At 40.0% G+C, this 22928-nt stretch overlaps 1 protein-coding gene across 5 annotated transcripts in view; it reads right to left on the bottom strand.

The window, feature by feature from the left end:
• Positions 1 to 20525, bottom strand: part of usp4 (ubiquitin specific peptidase 4 (proto-oncogene)) — a 36965-nt gene extending 16440 nt beyond the window's left edge. The window contains exons 1-19 of one of the 5 annotated variants that reach the window (XM_061922678.1): positions 20266 to 20525; positions 18869 to 18996; positions 18661 to 18791; positions 18424 to 18550; positions 14699 to 14844; positions 10705 to 10766; positions 10478 to 10630; positions 8797 to 8914; positions 8549 to 8722; positions 8314 to 8472; positions 7939 to 8163; positions 3193 to 3276; positions 3004 to 3098; positions 2738 to 2920; positions 2422 to 2648; positions 974 to 1186; positions 819 to 886; positions 622 to 737; positions 395 to 544 (exon numbers count right to left, since the gene is read on the bottom strand). In XM_061922678.1, the coding sequence (XP_061778662.1) occupies positions 395 to 544; positions 622 to 737; positions 819 to 886; positions 974 to 1186; positions 2422 to 2648; positions 2738 to 2920; positions 3004 to 3098; positions 3193 to 3276; positions 7939 to 8163; positions 8314 to 8472; positions 8549 to 8722; positions 8797 to 8914; positions 10478 to 10630; positions 10705 to 10766; positions 14699 to 14844; positions 18424 to 18550; positions 18661 to 18791; positions 18869 to 18996; positions 20266 to 20417 (2711 nt within the window). In that variant the 5' untranslated portion in view covers positions 20418 to 20525. Of the gene's footprint in view, positions 1 to 394; positions 545 to 621; positions 738 to 818; positions 887 to 973; positions 1187 to 2421; positions 2649 to 2737; positions 2921 to 3003; positions 3099 to 3192; positions 3277 to 7938; positions 8164 to 8313; positions 8473 to 8548; positions 8723 to 8796; positions 8915 to 10477; positions 10631 to 10704; positions 10767 to 14698; positions 14845 to 18423; positions 18551 to 18660; positions 18792 to 18868; positions 18997 to 20190 lie in introns of all 5 variants that reach the window. The other 4 variants (XM_061922680.1, XM_061922679.1, XM_061922681.1 and 1 more) reach the window with 4 other exon arrangements.
• Between the last annotated feature and the right edge of the window lie 2403 nt (positions 20526 to 22928).

The following is a 22928-nucleotide window of genomic DNA, read 5'->3' as shown; positions in this document are numbered from 1 at the left end:
AGAGAGACAACAACAACAGAACAACATCAGCTAAGAAAATATGTGCAAATGGGAAACAAAATTGTTGCTGTTGTTTGCGTTATCATTAGCCATATTTTGCTGTGTGTGGCTCTCCACTAAGGACATAAGGATGAGGGGGAAGCAATATAAGCTCCTGGGGGCAAAAAATATGCTGACGTTTATGAGAAAAAACTTGTGATTTTTTATTTTTTTTAAATTGTCTGCAACAAAAACTTATTTATTGATAAAACGGATTTATCGCTCAGGCCTATTTCGAGTTGACAGCTCATTTCGTATTTCCTCATTCAAATGAGTTTTGAAGCCATCTAGCGACATGGCCAGTTAGCCTAAGAGCCACAAATGACACTCACTCCGAGAAAATGTGTCTACATACCTGATGGGAAAATCCACCACTGTGTCCAGTTTGTCCCTCCAGCATCTGTTGTAGGAGAAGCGCTTTAGGTGAACAACCAGAATGCGAGGCAATGACCACAGGTCAAACTTTTTTGTGGCCTGCTGGTGTTTCTTGCATGTGGGACAATACCTGGCAAAGGAAAGAGGAAGTATGTTTAAGGGGTGGGCGGTTCGAAAGAATCCAAAGTGACAGTTGTGAAGCTTCACCATGGATCGTGTTCACCGAGTGTCTCCATGGTTGTGAAGAGCTCGATGCATTCTCTTAGAGCCACTGTGGCTTTCTTTTTTGGGGGCTGGAGCATACTTTCGTGCTTCTCATAGGCCTAAACAATACATATGTGCACAAGAATGTAGGTTTTTACATGGGGAAAAAAAAAAAAAAAAAAAAAAAAAAAGTCACCAACCTCAGCTTCCTGTTCATCGTAACACATCTTTGACTCAGAGTCCCAGTCGATTGCCACAGTGGAATGTGCTGCACAAATAAATTGAGGGAAGCACGTCAGAACAAATTGTTTAAAAAAACAAAAAAACTAGTAGTGCTATCACAACAGACACCAACAATTAAGTTTGAGGATGTTGCCATCAGAAGGCAATGCGCTGATGTTGGCTGTTCCGTAAGAGTTGACGACGCTGAACGTGAAGAGCTTGGCCGGTAAAGAGCGCGGCTTGGCCTCACACCTTTTCGTCCCATTTTCAAAGTCGGAGGTCTCCTCTTCGGACTGGCCATTTTCTGGCTCTGGACTCAACTGGTGGTCCATGGCCTCCTCCTCCCCTGGAGAAATTTTAAGAAGACCCTATTTACAAACCCCAAAGCCAATGAAGTTGGCACGTTGTGGAAATCGTACATAAAAACAGAAGACAATGATTTGCAAATCCTTTTCAACATATATTCAATTAAATAGACTCCAAACACAAGACACTTTGTTTAAACTGGAAATCTGTTATTTTTTGCGAATATTACCTCATTTGGAATTTGATGCTTGCAACATATTTCAAAAAAGCTGGCACAAGTGGCGAAAAGACTGAGAAATTTGAGGAATACTCATCAAACACTTATTTGGAACATCCCACAAGTTAACAAGCTAACTAGGTACAGGTGGGTGCCATGATTGGGTATAAAAGCAGCTTTCATTTAATGATCAGTTTTCACAAACAAGGATGGGGTGAGGGTCATCACTTTGTGAACAAATACGTGAGCAAATTGTCGAACAGTTTAAAAACAATATTTCTCAACGAGCTATTGCAAGGAATTTAGGGATTTCACCATCTATGGTCCATAATATCATTAAAAAGTTTAGAGAATCTGGAAAAATCACTGTAGGTAAGCGATGATATTACGGATCTTCGATTCCTCAGGCGGTACTGCACCAAAAAGCGATATCAGTGTGTAAAGGATATCACCACATAGGCTCTGTAACACTTCAGAAAACCACTGTTAAAACTCTACTATGCAAAGCGAAAGCCATTTATCAACATTTATCACACCTTTATCATTGTGTGTGAGTGATTGATGCTTATTACAATATCAGTGCTTTGGTGCCTAATGTTCGTGTGTGTGATTAATGTTTATTATTGGGCTGACGCTGCTTCACACCTGAAGTACCTGACAAATATAAAGCACTTGAATTGATTTAGACACAGTTTAGCTGGTGGACTTGATAGTAATGATAGTCAGATTTATTATCTATTTTCACACAACTTGTCTCATACTTGTTAGCTACCAAGCTAACTATTTTACAGAGTGGAAAGGGCATCCGCCAGATGTCTGACACCATGCCTTTGCTTTAAATATACTGCATTTTACACTTAATAAGTTCCCATCTACGATTTGCCGCACTGACCCACTTCTGTCATGAGTGATGACGTTACCAACTATCCATCCATCCATATTGTCATCAAATTTTATTGTCGATATTCGTCAATAATAGTGGACTGAAATAGCCAAGTTTGCACAGATGTTAATTATCTTCATGTCTTGTTGAGTTCATTTCTAACATATAAGCTTACCATCATAGAGGCCGTTCGTTTCAGTGGCAGGCCCAGAGTGGTTGCTGCCGTTATTGGAGCTGGCACTGCAAGAGGGCCCATCCGACAGTGGACTACCGCAGCCCCCCAAGCTAGCACTGGCTCTTGATGATGTGGAACATACAGGAACTTGACTACAGCTGGCAAAGGTGGCCGAAGCAGAGGCTCTGCTTTCACTCTCCGTGCACTGTGGGCGTTTCACATAGCGTCTGCACCAGGAAATAGACCAAATACATTTTAAAAGTCATACATCCAGGTCAGGCCTACTTTTCTGGTTATGAGCAGGGTATGTTCTCACCCGATCCTCTGAAGGATTCTGTCGTAAAGGATGTCTGCAACGAGGTTTTGTTTGGGCACAGTGATGAGAAGAGGCTGGCCAAACAGCATGGCGCTTGTGGAGCTTCCAGCCTGTTTGGAATGTCGCTCCCTGAAATACACAGGCAGGTTCATCCTCTCGCTGTCTTCCTCCTGTACTTCATACCTGCAGGGATGGCAACTACACATCAGCTATCACAGACCAAGCACAATAAAATTATCTGGGACTGTCTAAGAAAAAAAGCTTACACAAAGATGTCATCTTTCTCCATGATTTGATTGAGACCATCATCCCGTCTATAGATTTTATGAAACCGGTGATTATAAACGTCAGCCACCACCATCTAAGTAGAGAAATCAGGTTAGTGGATTGAGTGTCCATTTAATTATGATTATAATTATGATGAATATGACAGTGTATAACAAATAAAGTCGAACATTTTCTAGAGGAAATCCACAGAGTCTGGACAAGGCAGAGCATAAATCCATCACCGTACCCAGTTTTGGGACAATGACTCGATACTGTAAGGAGAGAAAAGAACAAGTTCTGAATTACACAGTCTAATACAGCAAAAAATCAAATGCAAACACTTTTTTAGCCAAATAAATAAATGGTAAATGGTTGTACTTGTATAGCGCTTTGCTACCCTTTTTTAAGGAGCCCAAAGCGCTTTGACAGTATTGGGTATACACACACATTCACACACTGATGGCGGGAGCTGCCATGAAAGGCACTAACCAGGACCCACCAGGAGCAAGGGTGAAGTGTCTTGCCCAAGGACACAACGGACGTGACTTGGATGGTAGAAGGTGGGGATTGAACCAGTAACCCTCAGATTGCTGGCACGGCCACTCTCCCAACTTCGCCATGCCCTCCCCAACCTATGGTAGCAACCTACCGTTTTCACAATTCTATAATACAGCTCATTTGGAAAGCGTTGACAGTGATTCAGTTTTTCCCCACATTTTGTTAAATTGCAGCCTTATTCTACAAAGTAATACATTCTATGACACTTCCTATCCAACCTTATAGAGCTTGAAGAGGTGCTGCTGAGATAGGGCTGGGCGATATATCGATATACTCAATATATCGGGGGTTTGTCTCTGTGTGATATAGAAAATGACTGTATCGTGATATTCGAGTATACGTTCTCACGCAGTTGCTTTTAGCTGCTGGCATTACACTACAGCCGTTTCCCACTCTTTGTTGTTTCTCCTTCTCACAGATAGCAAGCGCACCTTCTTACATACGTCACATACGTATACGCCAGGGGTCGGCAACCTTTACTACTCAAAGAGCCATTTTGATCCGTTTCACAAAATAAAGAAAACAATGGCAGCCACAAAACTCTTGAAATTTAAAATGAAATAACACTGCACACAGGGTTTTTTTTACTTTGTGCTATGTATGAACAATGGGTCTCAGACACGCGGACAGCACCTTAATATGAAAATCTAACGATAGTGAGGCCTAGGAGTTTTTTATAAATGCCGCTTGACAACGTCACACTTGCCAACCATCCCGAATATTCCAAGAGACTACAGAATGTCAGATCAACCATTCTCGCGAATGCAGAATTTCCCTCGATTAACATTAATAAGGACAACCTATGAAGGGGCTGCATTTGACGCCTTCTACAACACGTCCAATCAGCTAGCCAGCCCAGTCGTACGAGGCGTCTGCTGATACACGCAAATGATTGCAAGGCATACTTGCTTAACAGCCATACAGGTCACACTGAGGGTTGTGATATGAACCACTATCACTCTTACTAATATGCGCCACACTGTGACCCCACACCAAAATAGAATGACAAACACATTTTGGGAGAACATCGGCACTGTTAACAACATAAACACAAAAGAACAAATACCCATAATCCCCTGCATCCCACTCTTCCGGGCTACATTATACACCTCGCTAGCAACGAATCCCCCCGCCCCCTCCGTGTGTCGGTTGAGGTGGGCGGGGTTGGAGGGGGCGGGGTTTTGTGCTAATGTAGCCCGGAAGAGTAGGGATGCATGGAATTCTGGGGTCATGAGAACGGTGGGCAAAAATCCCAGAACCACACGGGGGGACCTGGTGAATGACCTGCAGAGAGCTGGGACCAAAGTAATAAGTGTTACCATCAATAACACACTACGCTGACAGGGAATCAAACCCTGCAGTGCCAGATTTGTCCCCTCGCTTAAGCCTGTGCATGTCCAGGCCTGTCTAAAGTTTGCCAGAGAGCACATGGATGATACAGCAGAGGATTTGGGAGAATGTCATGTGGTCAGATGAAACCAAAATATAACTTTTTGGTATAAACTCAACTCGTGGTGTTAGGAGGAAGAAGAATACTGAGTTGCATCCCAAGAACACCATAACTACTGTGAAGCATGGAGGTGGAAAGATCATGCTTTGGGGCTGTTTTTCTGCAAAGAGGACAGGACGACTGATCCGTGTTCAAGAAAGATTGAATGGGGCCATGTATCATGAGATTTTGAGCCAAAACCTCCTTCCATCAGTGAGAGCTTTGAAGATGAAACGTGGCTGGGTCTTACAGCATGACAACGATCCCAAACACACCGCCCGGGAAACGAAGGAGTGGCTTCACAAGAAGCATTTCAAAGTCCTGTAGTGGACTAGCCAATATCCTGACCTCAACCCCATAGAAAATCTGTGGAGGGAGTTGAAAGTCTGTGTTGCTCGGCGACAGCCCCAAAACATCACTGCTCTCGAGAAGATCTGCATAGAGGAATGGGCCAAAATACCAGCTACTGTGTGTGCAAACCTGGTAAAGACTTATAGTAATCGTTTGACCTCTGTTATTGCCAACAAAGGTTATATTACAAAGTATTGAGTTGAATTTTTGTTATTGACCAAATACTTATTTTCCACCATAATTTACAAATAAATTCTTCAAAATTCCTACAATGTGATTTCCTGGATTTTCTTTTTTCACATTTTGTCTCTCACAGTTGAAGTGTACCTATGATGAAAATTACAGACCTCTGTCAACATTTTAAGTAGGAGAACTTGCACAATCGGTGACTGACTAAATACTTTTTTGCCCCACTGTGTGTATATATATATATATATATATATATATATATATATATATATATATATATATATATATATATAGATAGATAGATAGTACTTTATTTTATTTATTCCGTCAGGAGAGTTCCTTCAGGAAAATTACAATTTTCAGCACAATCCCATTCAAGATTAGACAAACATTACAGGGAGTTATACATATATATATATATATATATATATATATATATATATATATATATATATATATATATATATATATATATATATATATATATATATATATTTATACACACAAACACATATATAAAGTGATTATATATTTATACACACAAACACATATATAAAGTGATTATATATATATACACACACATATACGTGTATATATATATATATATATATATACATATATATATATATATATATATATACACACACACACAGTATATACATACATATATATACACACATATATATACACACACATATACATATATATATTCACATACCGGTACATATAAATATACAAATATATATACATATATATTCACATATATATATATTATATACATGTATATTCACATATATGTATACATATATATTCACACATATATACACGTATGTATTCACATATATATATATACACACACACAGATAGATAGATAGATGGATGGATAGATAGATAGATAGAGAGATAGTATTTTATTGATTCCTTCAGGAAAATTAAAATTCCAGCAGCAATGTACAGAGTTGAGATCAATTTAAAAAGTTCAAAGTAAATAATAGGGGTTTAAATGGAAACAAAATAGAAAAATATTACAATAACAATAAAAATAAAAAGCAACAATGGGAATAAAACTATAACAGTAAAATAAGAACATAAGAGAAACTAGGCAGTAGTGACCATGTTATAAAAAGGTATTGTGTTTGTATGTATATATATATATATATATATATAATGTATACACACACACACAAAACCCATCTCCATATGAGTTGGGAAATTGTGTTAGATGTAAATATAAACGGAATACAATGATTTGCAAAACATTTTCAACCAATATTCAGTCGAATATGCTACAAAGACAATGTATTTGATGGTCAAACTGATAAAAAAAATGTTTTTTTCCAAATAATCATTAACTTTAGAATTTGATGCCAGCAACACGTGACAAAGAGGTTGGGAAAGGTGGCAATAAATATTGATAAAGTTGAGGAATGCTCATCAAACACTTATTTCACATCCCACAGGTGTGCAGGCTAATTGGGAACAGGTGGGTGCCATGATTGGGTATAAAAACAGCTTCCCAAAAAATGCTCAGAAAGGATAGGGCGAGGTACACTCCTTTGTCCACAACTGCGTGTGCAAATAGTCAAACGGTTTAAGAACAACGTTTCTCAAAGTGCAATTGCAAGAAATTTAGGGATTTCAACATCTACGTCCATAATATCATCAAGAGGTTCAGAGAATCAGGAGAAATCCCTGCACGTAAGCGGCATGGCCGGAAACCAACATTGAATGACCGTGACCTTCGATCCCTCAGACGACGCTGTATCAAAAACCGACATCAATCTCTAAAGGATATCACCACATGGGCTCAGGAACACTTCAGAAAACCACTTTCACTAAATACAGTTCGTCGCTACATCCGTAAGTGCAAGTTAAAGCTCTACTATGCTAAGCGAAAGCCATTTATCAACAACATCCAGAAACACCGCCGGCTTCTCTGGGCCCGAGATCATCTAAGATGGACTGATACAAAGTGTAAAAGTGTTCTGTGGTCTGACGAGTCCACAATTCAAATTGTTTTTGGAAATATTCAACATTGTGTCATTCGGACCAAAGGGGAAGCGAACCACCCAGACTGTTATCGACGCAACGTTCAAAAGCCAGCATCTGTGATGGTATGGGGGTGCATTAGTGCCCAAGGCATGGGTAACTTACACATCTGTGAAGGCACCAATAATGCTGAAAGGTACATACAGATATATACGCACGCACGCACGCACGCACGCACGCACGCACGCACGCACGCACGCACGCACGCACGCACACGCACACGCACACACACACACACACATATAATATACGATGCCCAAAAGACGTACTAGTGTTATTTTAACCTTTGTAAGCTCACCTGTGTGGGTCTGGACTGCGGGTCTGATCGCACAAGAAAGACCTCCATAGTTCTATCTTTCTTCATTGGCAGAGGCAGAGTGAGGTAGCAGAAGGGGTCAAAAGTCACAGACACTTTGGAGCAATCTGGACAAACCAATGTGGATTTAAAGAGGCCGTGAAAGATATCAACAATAACTGAGTCGTTGCGTAAGCGATGGTTTTTCCAGGCTTCCTTCGCAACAATCTGGAAGGGGAAACACAAGTTATTAGTTTGATAATACCAGTGATGTGTTTTTATATTGTCATTTTTATGTCAAATAATCAGACGGTATGTGATTATAAGGTTATATTTAGTTTCATTATCAAAACACACGCCATCTCATCACTTCTGTACCTCATCAGGGCGGCCCTCTGCATCCCTTTGGGCAAGATAAGGCTTCTTTTTGACGCGGTTTAGATCTTCGTGAAGCCCATCCAGCAAAAAGGCCAGCAGCTCTTGGGAGTCCTGCTGCTGATACCCTGAAAACTGGGGAGCAAAACGCCCGACCTGGGTCTGTAAACCAAAAGTAGAAGTTTAAACAGTGTGTGTGGAAGGAGTGGATCATTTTAAAGGTTGACTTTGTGCTTACTTTGAAGGTGCGTGGAGCCACAGAGCTGTTACGGCTGAGCCACATCTGCTTCACGAGGTCAGCATAGGCCTCTGCAATCTCGCCCCTCATTCCTAGTGGATTCCCTCGGTTGATTTCCGCCTCGTAATGGTCGTTGAGGAAATAATCTGTAAGCGGTGATGCGTTGCTCAGGCACTGCGGAGCAAATTGAATACAATTTAACAGGAAATACATATTTATCTTCTTTTTTTAACAGTTTGAAGTCTTGCCTGGAGAGCAGAGTTCATGAAGCATGTGTTGCCCAGATTACTGAGACCACACAGGCCAGGCTGGGACTGCGACTCTCTGTAATTGTAGGACGAACTGTATGAATTATAGCCCCCAAATCTGCGAGAAAAGACACTACGTTACTGTTCTATCAGGCAAGGTTAATGTAAAAACAACACTGTCTTACATAAAGTGCATATTTCAACTGGCAAAAAGACATGTTGGTAGTTTGCACAATTTGAAAAAAATGTGAATCGCAGTTTTATTAACAATTCTTCAGAACATTTTTTTTCCCCACATGCGCCCACCCTTTCTTCAAGGCCTTGTGCTTACATTTTAAATAAATCACATCATTATAAATACACTCTTCATTAGGTTAAAGCGGAACTGCACTTTTCTTTGGAAATTTAGCCTATCGTTCACAATCGTTATGAGAGACAAAAACACGTCTTTTGTTTATTTTTTTATTGTAAAGTTGATTAAAACGCTGGGAAGATGCTGCCAATAGGAGTCACCAGTGTAGCCTTCAAAAGCCTTCATTAATGTTTTATATTCACACTGCATGTCTATATATGAAGTAGTAACATATACATTTATAAAAACATATGATATGTAAAATATTTACCGTATTTTATCCTTTTAATCATTGCCTGATTTTTTCAATGCATTGAGTTGTGTTTTTATAGCAGTGCACCTCAGACTGCTGTCTGTCCTACTTCTGGAAACAAATGAGAGTGTGTGTTCTAAATATTAATGGCAGATTCGGTAAATAACAACAATGGCGACAATTTTTGAACAATTGAGGATTCACAAACCTAATCATTTTGAAGCTAAAGATTTTGAGGATGAACAAATGTGTCTAGAAGCCAGCAGGAAGAAAGAGTGAGACATTGGAACAGACGAAAGCAGAGAAAGGTGAATGTGACTCGAAGCTGCGAATTGTGGAATTTAAGACCATGCTATTTCGATATAAATGGAGTTCTTACCCAAATAAACGAACTGTACCTAACAGACAACTGTCCAACAAGTGAGTCACATTGATTCACGCAGCATGTCATGCGTGTATCATGATAAGACAGCATACACTGTCAGGCTAGCTGTGTACAAACAAAACATTAAATATGGGCTAATACTTTACAGATACTGTAAAATGATTGTTCATGTTTTTCAGTTAGTACAGATTGTTTTCCATACGCAGTGTGTTTCGTGTTGACGTAGAAGCTAGTTTATATTTGCCATAGTTAGCTTTTACGGCTAATACTGAAGCATGCTGATGTGTTACTACGCTAGGAAAATAAGTTCCTCAGTATTCGCTCTTACAATTACAATGTCACTCAAACTTGATTATACAGGTTACGGAACAAAAAAATAAGTATCGTTGATGGCTTTTGAATGCATTTTTTTAAAGTTATTTTAGTTATTTCATTAGTTGCATTACTAGCCGATAAGAATGAGCCAATTTTTAAAGTTAGAATGCAAAAAACACCTTTTGTCTCCTTGTATTAAAATTGTGATCGAAAAACAAAATTTCCCCCAAAAGTTCAGTTCCCCTTTAAGAGCATGAGTCGTTAAGAAAGGTTTGTGTTGCAGCTCTTTAAATTTATCATTTCGTGTGAATGAAGATTTCGTTGTGCAGCCCTAATGTTTGGGATGGTTTGGTTCGGTAATGTTTCAAATACTGACTCTTGCCTGCTACCAGAGGAGGCACTGTTGTTAAGCGTATAACTAGGACTACAGCTGCTGTTTCCATTGATGACTGCCGAGGAGATACTGGCCGACGTGTTGGATGACAATTTTGGGGAGGTGGAGAAAGTCCTGGATGGGGTTGTACTGCACCTGGTTAATACAAGTAGAAGTATTTATCATACACAACCAAAAGGAGCAAACTTTTAAAAATTTTATTTGTTTACTTGGAATGGGAGGCTTGCCTGGGCCACGTCCCGTCGTCATTCTTACGCTCGATTACAAGCACCTGAAGAGAAAAGAGGCTAAATAAATATCAAGACGGTCTGTCACAGGGTAAAAAATTTAAAAATGTCAAGGTCCAGCATCTAACAGCTATGGCAAATTACATTTTACACAGATATACATTCATACGCCTTTCATTTTCCTACACTTGAAACGTGAGGGATAATCTAGGATGGGCATATTTCACATTTAAACAAATACAATACCCATTATTGGTAATTGTTTAGGGGTAAAATTATTTTTTTGTATTTAACATTGATATTGACAACTGTGCTGTCCAGATATATATCTTGTTTTCTTACACTTCTGAACTAAATTTGCAGGTATGCGTGTGTTGTCGCAGTCTTTGCCACTAGGCTCAATGTGCCACTCTTGTCTGTTGTCGAACCCTACCAAGTGTTTATACTTAAGTATTGTACTTAACAAACAGCAGCTGTTTGATTGGGATGTGTATGTTGGTGGTAGTTTTCCTTACCAGCATTGAAGGCGTTAAAATCGCCATGTAATATGACTAATGCTAATCAGTAGTATGTATTTGGCATAGGGCTGTAACGATTCGTTTTAACAGTGATTTGATTCAATTCAGAATGTGTGGTTGCCGATACGATACAGGGAAAATATATATATTTATTTTATAATGATACGCTCTGAAACGGTTCAGTGAGTTCAAATCGTTTCGGTAACTTTTTAGGAAAAAAATGAATAAAAATCCACCAGTGTGACTGTGAAATAAATACGGTTACTGCAGGTGAAGTTTCTTTTACTCCTGTTATTTCTTGTAAGGGAACTTGGTATAGATGAATTGTGGATAGAAAAGAAGCAAGTAAACAACAACTAATGGCCAGTGCATTCACATATTTGAATATTTTCTTCATATTTTTAGTGATAAAAAAGACGGATTTCCGACTATAGACAGAAAAATCACATGTCTGCAAAGATGGACATGGTCAGAATTTTGATGAACTTGGCTTACTTCTATTACACATAAAGACATTAACAATAATGGGTATAATGTTTACCACACAGATAGGCCAAAAAAGGTAGGAGTGTGGCTATTCATGTAAAATCCAGATGTAATGCTTTAATTGTTCTTTCCCAGGGAAACAGTAAACAAATGAAATTTTTGGCTCTGGATGTAGAAATTGTAAAACCTACCACATAGTGAAGGAGGAATACTATTTGATTTCCTATTATGCAGCTCATTTTTATTTGCCACTTAAAATGTCTCTGACAATCTTGCACTTTCTGTTTTGGAAATGACATGAATGTTTGTGCCACGGCTTAATAACTGTTTAATAAATACAGTTTTGGTCAATTAACTTAGTTGTGATTTCCCTCTCTGCATGAAAGTTTAAAATGAGTATATATTAATGCAGTATGAAGAAGAACGTTTTAATGTAGACACATAGAATCATTATACTGCTGGGATTATATGCATCAAGTGTTCATTCAAGGCCAGGGCAAAATATCGAGATATATATTGTGTATCGCGTTATGGCCTAAAAATATTGAGATATTAAAAAAAGGCCATATTGCCCAGCCCTGAAAGAATGTTAAAAATGTATACGAACAAGCTTTTCATCATGATTTGTCTATTGTGGACTGTGGACTGGGAACATATAAATCTAATACCAACTGTAGAGCTAGCTTGGACGTTTTTTAAAGACATTTTCATGCAAATTATTAACAAACATACTCCTTTGAAGAAATACAGAGTGAAAGGACGAGAAAATCCCTGGTTTTCTCCAGAACTGGCAGACATCATTCATTGGTTTGTGCAGCCCGTTGAGACACTAGTGATTTAGGGTTATATAAATAATCATTGATTGATTGATTGATTGATGAGTGTATATAAGGCACGAGAAAAGGCAAGACAAAGTAACTCTGCCACTGATTGGTCATATTTTGGACAGCTTTGAAATCAATGCCCTTCCTTTATTAAAAAGGCCAAATCAGAATATTTTTTGGTCTGTCACCTATGAGAACCTCAAAAACCCACATAAATGTTGGAAAGTGTTCAACTTTTCCCACATTTGTACTAAAAGAATCAGTGCCAGTTTATGATCGAACTGAAGTCTTGAATTGTTGTAACCAGCCTTTTTTATCATCTGGTTCTCTATTTGACTCAAAAGGGACAACTATAGGGATACCTTGTACAGAATCTCCCGTGTTTTTCGGAGATTCTTTTAATTTTGTTCATTTTACTTGTCTTGAAGTGCATACAGTCCTAAAAACATTAGACCACAGAAAGAAGGTGGTAAATGGCATCACTGTAGCACTTGATTAAAAAAAAAAACAGTACTTTGCCTCACTTTTTATTGATCTCCCCAAAGCTTTTGACACTGTATACAATGCTATTTTAAAACACAGGCTGTTTCTCATTGGACTGCCTGAACATATAGTCGCTTTGTTTTCAAATTATTTAGAAAACCGGACCCAACGTATTAAACACAATGGCCTTTGTTCAGAATTTGTCACTGTTCATAAACTAGTGCCTCAGGGATCTGTTTTGGGGCCCCGCTTATTTATCTTGTACATCAATAATCTCGAACAACATTTCTCTGATGCTAATATGCATTTTTATGCTGACGATACAAATATTTAATGCTCTGTATCACCTCTTAAACAGGCTGTTCATTCGCTGCAGAAAGCTTTTGTTACAGACTATGCAGAATTCACGTAAGTACGTAATACCTTGGTGTTTTAATTGATGACTCACTCACTTTTAAACGTTTTATTGATAAACTAGTGAAGAAACTACAATTTAAATTGGGGTTTTTCTTCTGTATTAAGATGATTTTCGTTTGTTGTAATAAAAGCACCATGTCTCTGCTAGATTTATCTGTGCTAGATTATGGTGATCTTTTTAATATGAATGCTACTTGTTCCGGTTTCAGATGGTCGAGTGTTTACCATGCTTCTTTGAGGTTGTTGCTGTCTGTTCCTTTTGCTTGCACTGAGCTGGGGAAAAAAAACTTTTATCTATGCAGCTCAAAGAGACTGGACGTTGACTGAATTTTTATCCTTAAAAGCTTTTAAATCTAAACAGAGAATTTGAAGTAGCCTCAGTTATATGTAACTGTTTTACTCTATGTCCATCCTGTCATTTTAATGTGTAATGTGAATGTAATTTTATGTGTAACTTTGCTGCCTCTTGGCCAGGACTCCCTTGAAAGAGTTTTTTTTCCTTTTTTAAAAGGGGATTTTTTTTCCTGGTTAAATAAAAGTTATAAAAAACATTTAATGACAATGAAGTGTACGACTGCTTTTTTTATCTTGCACCTCAATCTTGGGCGTCCTAATGAAGCCGTTGAATCATAAGTTTCCTTCATTTCCTTTTAAAATAAAACTTGGTTTCTTTTTTATCCCACCGATGCACTTCAAAAGGTTATTTTCTTTAAATTTGTGAAGCAAATAAACAGTTTATACTTTACTTCAAATGTCGCCATTGTTTTTATTAAATAGAATCTGCTTCAGGGCTATATACCACGCGTTGAGACTGGCGCAAGGGTGAAACGAAGGGTCCCTTATGGCGGCATACCAGTAATCAGTTGAAAGAGTTCCTCTTTCGAGATCTGGTTTTCAATTGCAGATGTGTTAGTTCGACTTTTCAAAAACCGAACACTATCAGATTAAGGTGTTTCCTTGGTTTGTAGAATGCTTATTTAGAGCCTAACTATATTTGACAAATCAGACTAATTTAGTGCATGGACGTGTACTGACTATCTTGTATTTTACCTTGCTTAAGTATCTTCGGTGGCTTGGTTTGTAGAATGCTTATTTAGAGCCTAACTATATTTGACAAATCAGACTAATTTAGTGCATGGACATGTACTGACTATCTTGTATTTTACCTTGCTTAAGTATCTTCGGTGGCTGGCATTAGACTTTAGATTGTACAAACGACATAAACTGAATTCAAGAGATTGAGATTACCTGCCCCTGGAAAAGTCCAGCGTCCTGGACTGTGCTATCTGGCTTGTTCAGCTGCTCGTAAGTGTTGCTCATGTACTTGTTCCACAGCCTTGTCTCCTTCTCTAATGGAATATTGAACAATGTCCTCATCTCTTTCTCTATAGTATCTGTAGGAGAGAAATTAGCATTTATTAAACATTTTGCTGCTATCTACGGGTTATTTGCAACGGCAATTACATAAGAGCCGGTATAAATTAGGGGTGCGAAGGTACAGGTAACCCACGAAAAGTCCATACCTCTGTTATTTGGGCCACGGTTATTGGTTCTCTTTCAGAATGTTTTTGGGTGTAAAGAAAATAACTTTTTTCTGTCAAAGTTTTTTCTTTACACTGCTTGTCAGGTTAAAAACTGCATTCTGTAGGAAACACATCAGTTCTGTACTGAATACTTTAATTTTAAGTTAACAGTTATGAAACAACAATTTCTTATTCCTCTTTTATTTGCACAAACCAGTGCTTTTCATGAGTGGTTTAGCAAAAAACAATTGTTGACCCAAATTATATCCAACAAAAACACATTAAAGTTCAGTTTGAATTTTAAGTAGCGTTAAATAAATATAAATAAAAAAATATTGGAACAAAAAGTGACTGTACGGGTTTTTAGTACATGCAGTATCTAAAGAGTGGAATCAGAGTAAACAAAAAGTGTGACTACAAAAATATTTAGATATATAATAGGGGTGTAACGGTAGGTGTATTTGTATTGAACCGTTTTCGGTACGAGGGTGTACGAGTTTCTAAGCTAAAGTCTTAACAAGCTACTTTGCTTCTTCTGCCTCTGTCTCAGCACCCAGCATTGTCCCACCCACACAACCATCTTATTGGTTACATATATAGCGGTATTAGCCAATCAGCAGTGCATATTCAGAGCGGTAACAGCCAATCAGTGGTGCGTATTCAGAGCGCATGTAGTAAATGCTTCAGCGTCGAGCAGATAGGTGTTTAGCAGGTGAGCATAAGGCAGCGTACTCTCCCCAAATGATAATAAACACCTCCCAGTCAACTACTACTAACATCACAATGAGCCCGTTGACCTTCTAGAAACTTAAAACTGCAGCTCAGCTCCCTCGCAGTTCTGGCTTCCCAAATGCTGTGATAAATTAAGCATGATGAGTTGGCCTGGGAACGCCTCGGGATCCCCCGGGAAGAGCTAGACGAAGTGGCTGGGGAGAGGGAAGTCTGGGTTTCCCTGCTTAGGCTGTTGCCCCCGCGACCCGACCTCGGATAAGCGGAAGATGATGGATGGAGTTGACTTGAAACTGTTTATTGTTGCACTTTTTACCTTATTTTTCGGACTATAAGTCGCAGTTTTTTTCATACTTTGGCCAGGGGTGCGAGTTATACTGAGGCGCGACTTATGTGTGAAATTATTAACACGTTACCGTAAAATATCAAATAATATTATTTAGCTCATTCACGTAAAAGACTAGACCAGGGGTCGGCAACCCGCGGCTCCGGAGCCACATGATACTCTTTGGCAACTCTGATGTGGCTCAGCTGCACAATCGCCGACCCCCCCAGATTGTTGCGGGGAAATTCCGGAAGTCAATGCCTCTCCCGGACATCAACGTCTTCCAATTTTCACTCAGACTACAATATTAAGGGCGTGCCGTGATGATATTACTCTTAACGTCCTCTTGATTGTCATCGTGCCCGCCATTCACGGAATGCTATTTGCATCCTCTTGAACGTCATCGTGCCCGCCATTCACGGAATGCTATTTGCGTGCCGACCGGACACATGCATTTCACTGCTTCTATCGGCACATGTATGAGATTGCAAGGCATACTGGGTGACACAGAGTACACTGACTGTTGTGATATAAACAACTTTAACACTCCTACTAATATGCGCCACATTGTGAACCCACACAAAAGAAGAATGACAAACACATTTCGGGAGAAAATCCTCACAGTAACACAACATAAAGGCAACACAACAAATACCCAGAATCCTTTGCATCCATGAAACTCCTGACTATGTTATACACCCCGCGAGCACCAAACCCTCCGCCTCCCTGCGTGGTTGAGTTGGGCGGGGTTTTGTGCTCGCAGGGTGTATAACATAGTCAGGAATTGTCATGGATGCAAAGGATTCTGGGTATTTGTTGTGTTGCGTTTATGTTGTGTTACTGTGAGGATTTTCTCCCGAAATGTGTGTGTCATTCTTCTTTTGTGTGGGTTCACAATGTGGCGCATATTAGTAGGAGTGTTAAAGTTGTTTATATCACAACCGTCAGTGTACTCTGTGTCACCCAGTATGCCTTCCAGTCGTGTGTGTGCATCTGCGGAAGCCTCTCACAACATGTTGCTGGACTGGCAAGCAGTTTTTACATGTTGTAGAAGGTGTTTAAGGCAATGGCTTCATGCCATGCCCTTATTCTTGTCATCTGGGTGACCACCAGCAGATATTGGCGAGAATAGTTGCAGCTCCAATTGTCTTCCTCATTTTGTGAAACATGTCGAAATGGCTTTTAGAGTGGTAAAGGTTGCGACCCCTGGACTAGATTTATAAGATTTCATGGGATTTAGCCATTAGGAGTGACAGATTGTTTGGTTAACGTATAGCATGTTCTATTGTTATAGTGGTTTGAATGACACTTACATTATATGTTACGTTAACATACCAGGCACCTTCTCAGTTGGTTATTTATGCGTCATATAACATACACTTATTCAGCCTGTTGTTCACTATTCTTTATTTTAAATTGCCTTTCAAATGTCTATTCTTGGTGTTGGGTTTTATCAAATAAATTTCCCCAAAAAATTAAACTTATACTCCAGTGCGACTTATATATGTTTTTTTCCTTCTTTATTATGCATTTTCAGCAGGTGCGACTTATACTCCGGAGCGCCTTATACTCCGAAAAATATGGTATATGTAGAAGAAAAGTTTTGTCTTTTGTCATTTTATTTAATCTGAGCAGCAATTTGAGGCATTTTAATGTTGATTAACGTGGGCAGAATTATTACAGTGTTTCCAATGTTAGTAGGATACAGCCATTGTTTACAAATTTGGTAAATAAATAACCAAAAAATTTATATTTTGTTGTTTTTTTACTGTACCGAAAGTGAACCGAACCATGACCTCTAAACGGATGTACGTCCATCCATCCATCCATTTTTTACCACTTATCCCCATTCGGGGTCGCGGTGCGTACCGAACCAAATTTTATGTGTACCGTTACACCCCTGTTATAGAATGTTATATTTTTCTTCTGATTAAGTTAGTGTGTAAATGTATTCTCTCAATCTTGACCAATATTTTAAAACACATATACATTATGTGCCTGTGAGTCCCCATTGAGGGCAGAATTTCCCCACTCAACACCTGTGAGCTCCAGCAGTAAAAACCCGTTTCTTACGAAGTGGATTAGAATGAAATCGCTGCTTCTTCAAAATGTTGTCTTTCAACTTCTATGCTAGTGATGGTCATAATTCTTTAGACACATCGTTTTTCCGCTTACAATGATGTGACGGGAGTGAGGCACAATGGTGACTCAACATTACTTCATGGGGAGGGTTTTCACCACCCTGGAAATGCATACACGATTGGCAGTCCATTAGGCATTTTGTCCCGTGCGGGGTGCACCATACGGTCCAGTATTTTAGCGAGTACTGTTGCATCCCTAGTACAAATGCCAAATGAAGCTTTGGGGGAAGTCAGTCTGGAAGGGAAGTCTCTTACCAATAGTGTCAGCTTTACTGAAATGGCGTGTGACCACATTGTCCATGTTATCATTCTCACACAGGTTGAGCTCTAACAGGTAGACTTCCACTTTGCAGTGTTTAACAAACATGCCGTGTTCAACAACCTGAGAGAAGAACAGGAAGGATCGAAATAGGAGCAAGAGTAAAAGCAGAAGTATGAGTAATAACAAAAGTGAAAGCAACAAAGAAGCCTCAGTAACATCAATAGAATTACCTTTCTGACGATAGGTATTTGCCCCTTCAGGCAGCTGTACCAGCTGACAAGCTTATTCCATGCCTCAGTGGGGACAAGGACATAGTCCAGCTCGTCTATCAGGTGTTCTTTCAACACCTGCGTTTCCTGGTCTTTAACAGGGTGCAAAATGAATAAGAATGACTTATTCAGATTTCCATCTAGCAAAGCAAAAACAACTCTGCTTTACCTGAGAACAGCCCCGAGTTATCAATAGGTCCTGGATATAGGCTCCGCTCGCCTATGTTGTACATGTCCCAGCTGTCGAAGCCCACATATTTCTTCCACTGTTTAAACCAGCGGCTGTCCACAAGGTACCTATGGAAATAAACATGGTTGAATAAGCTGGTAATATGATGATGGATATAAAGTGTAAATGATGAGGAAATATAAACAAGTCAGGTCAAATATAGAACTTTATGCAACAGATTAAGTCCATCGACATTTAAATATATCTACATATCTTGACCTAAATTTCCTTTGCTTAAGGTGTTAAAGCACTGGTTGGTCTCCTTTTTGATAGAAGGATCCATTTCCCACCTATTCTGCAGAAGAAAAATAGTCTGGAGCCGCAAAACCTCAATCAGAAATTGTAAAACTGTTTTTCGAAAATGCCCATTTCTCAACTTTTTGGAGGGAAAAAAACCCCTGAGCTATAATAAAGACTAATTATGTACAACCAATCTGTACTTTTTACCACTTACATCCTCAGTCTGGTAATGGGTAAGTTGAAGGCTATCACGGTTGACCTGAACTAGTCTGAAGTCTACCACGATTCACAACAACTATTCGCATCTATGACCTATTATGAGTCTTTAACTTGGCTAATGTTCATATTTTTAGACTGAAGGAGAAACATGCAAAATCCACAGATTCGAACCCAGACTTTGACATGTTAACCACTACTCCATTGTGCTACAAACAACAACAACCATTGACAACATTACAAAGAAGGTCCCAACTTCCAACATTACCTTACCGGCAGATACACAACATTGAACGGTATGTGGCTGACTCCTTAATATGGATCATTAAATAGGCAAACACGTTCAATAATTTCTGAAACTAAAATTCTTTAACATGACAAAAGATAGGGAGGGGCAGCTTTTAATTTTGTCAACACTACATAACAGCACTGTAAGGAAGGACTATGGGTCTTCTCGGCTAATCAACCGACTGATGGATGAACCCCGAATCTGCAGAACAGGGCCCGTTCCTGGAACCTGTGAAACACGGCATCAACAGACTAGAACAAGAGGTAATTTCTCACTAAAATACAATCAAGCTCAAGTTTACATCGGTATGAATATGCTAGCTATCTTGCTAGTTAAGCGTATTTGCTGACAAGCGCTCGAAACAATATTAATGATTTTTACTGGGCGACACCGATTAGGGACATGATTAAGAACGGCTACACAGCAGCAAGAACATATGAAATACAGTAACGCAACTCAGTCACTTTTGTAACGGTGCATCAACTACAAGCAGTGTTAGCTTCCATGTTAGCATTACCGGTTTGGAGCTTAGCTCGTGGCTAGCAAGCGCTAGCCGGGGGAGTGATGTCGGCCTACGGCTAGAAATCCTCACCATTCGTCGCCCTTTCTCAGCGTGGTTTTTACCAAGGAGCCGATGGTCTGTTTCTGGTTTTCGGTTGACGCGGAAGGCATTTGTGTGGCAACCGGCTCCAAATCGGAGTCAGCCGCGCCACCCGAGTCGGGTCCGCCTCCCTCCGCCATCATGCAGAGAATGACCCAGTCGGCAAAAGGAAGGAGTAGTTAGCTAGCAGATCTCTGGGCGAGGGGAGCGTGCTTCCTCTACGGTGGCTGCACGGCAGAGAGCAGCTGATCATACCCCGGCGTGGCCGCGGTGTCGTCAACTCTTTGACACCACAGAGGTAGATTATGTCTCTATCGTTTTTGTGTGTGTTTTGTTTACAAACGTCACGGCTTTTACATCAAATAATCTCAATAGTTAACTCAAGGTAAGGAACGAACTCTATACACTGTTGCTTGCAAAACTTAAGAAAGTGCAACGCTACATTTTTCAATTCCAACTCAACTGCTTACAGTGATGTCATCTTGGTGAATTTGCACCCACCATCCCCGATGCCCATCTTGTCCAAATCTCCCCAAACTTGTCCCAATCGTTTGTTCTGCAATATTTTTTTTTTCTGTGTTTACAGTTTTTAACAGTGGTGTGCCGTCAGGGCCAGCAAGGCCTTCTCTGCTGGCCTAATCATGATCATAATTTAATAAAAGTTCTTTTTTTTTTAAATTACTTTTTATAAATATATAGAAGTATTCATCGTATTCTCTTCATGTCATAAGGCTCCAGTGTTGCCGTTCTTAAGTTAGAGCTTTTATCCAATCAGAATTCAGCGAGTTTGTTGCCACCGCTCTATGAATTCTGCCAGAGGCCTTCTGAATCAAAATTAGCGGTGGCTGTACAGTGTAAACCAGGTGTCTCAGACATGCGGCCCGCGAGACGTTATTTTGCGGCCCCCACCTCAATATGAAAATTTAATGTTAGTGCGGCCCGTGAGTTTTATTTGAATGGCGCTTGACAGCGTTGTGTTATTTGGGTCCAAAATGCCTCTTTCTACGTTCTGGGTTGCCTACCCCTGCGATAGTGGAAAAGCGGAAAATAACTGAAAGCGACAGAAATGTTGCCATGGAGACTAGGGTTTTCTTACGTACCTGGCTGCAGTCACGCTGTGACACCTGTCCGTCAGTAATAACAGTCCCCGATAACCTGGACCAATTCAAACCGTAATTTGTATTTTTTTTTGTTTAATTTGCATTGCTTCACACGATGAACACTACATATATTTCTATATGACGCCGAATAACACTCCGGGAGTGGTCACGTTTTTTGCGCTCGCTATTCCCCGTTATTATCCGCCGACCGCCGCGTTGCTGTAGGCAGGAAAAGCGGAACGACACACATTGCAGAAACAACATTATTCTCTGTGTGTCGGCTAAATACAAATATATTCCACAACCCCAAACATGTTTTTTCAAAGCTTGCAGTTAAGAGAAAGGTTTGTGATGATCAAAGACAATTCCAGGAAAAGTGGTAGATGCAATATTTCTTTGGTGAGCACAGGGGCACCCCAACTTGTCTTATTTACACAGAGAAAGTTGCGGTGCACAAGGAATGCAATTTAAAACGTCATTATGCTGAGGAATATGCGACATTTTTTAAAGAAATATTTACTTGCGGCGCAGCCTCACCCAGAGTCTGCGTCCAGTGGCCCCCAGGTAAATTGAGTTTGAGACCCCTGGTGTAAACGAACAAAGGAGGTTCAGTTAACAGAGAGTTGCGATAGCCGATCAGATCATGAGTTGTTGACAGTAGCCCACACTCTTAAAACGAATGTGTTGGAAATCAACACATGTTCTGTGTAATGATGATTTCAACAAATGTTGTGTTAAATCACAGGATTTTCCTGAGGGGAAAGATACACAGACACTCTACACAACATTGTGTCATGAGCTGTGGCCAATCAGCGGGGATGCCATATAGTTTGAAAAAAGAAAGAAAAAAAGTCAGCTACGTCAAACTTTTCGTGGATCTACATGGCCATTACCGGACCTCTGCAACTGTATCGTCCAAATTTCCTAATGAAGGTAAGCATATTCCAGTCTATTTGCACGTTGTTGTAACCTAAAGGGTGTAATAGTGGTAGTTTTGGTGGGAATTTGTGAATGTAACCTACTGACAGGATGTAAAGTTTCGCAACCTTCAACCTCAGCCTGCAGTGGGAAGAGTGCCCACCCTCTGGAAGACGTCATGCATCGTTCCAGTTCCCAAAAAGAACTGCCCCAGTGAGCTGAACGACTACAGACCAGTGGCGCTCACCTCTCATCTAATGAAGACATTGGAGCGGCTATTTCTCAGCCTCCTCAGACCACAGGTGCAACATGCCCAGGACAGCCTGCAGTTTGCGTACCAGGAAGGCGTTGGTGTGGAGGATGCTATCCTTTACCTGCTGCATCGAGCCCACTCACACCTGGATAAGGGAAATGGCACTGTGAGAATCCTGTTCCTGGACTTCTCGAGTGCCTCTAATACATCCAGCCCCGCCTCCTTCAGGACAAGCTTTACAAAATGCAAGTGGACCCCTGCCTGGTTGCCTGGATTTCGAACTACCTCACCGACAGGCCACAGTACGTCAGACTGAAGGACATCACGTCTGACACTGTGATCAGCAGCACCGGAGCACCGCAGGGAACGGTGCTGGCCCCTCT

Source organism: Nerophis ophidion, linkage group LG16 (genome assembly GCF_033978795.1).
Source record: "Nerophis ophidion isolate RoL-2023_Sa linkage group LG16, RoL_Noph_v1.0, whole genome shotgun sequence".
Taxonomy (NCBI): Eukaryota; Metazoa; Chordata; class Actinopteri; order Syngnathiformes; family Syngnathidae; genus Nerophis; species Nerophis ophidion.
The sequence above is the reverse complement of the archived record's forward strand: the minus strand, read 5'-3'. Positions and strand labels throughout refer to the sequence as shown.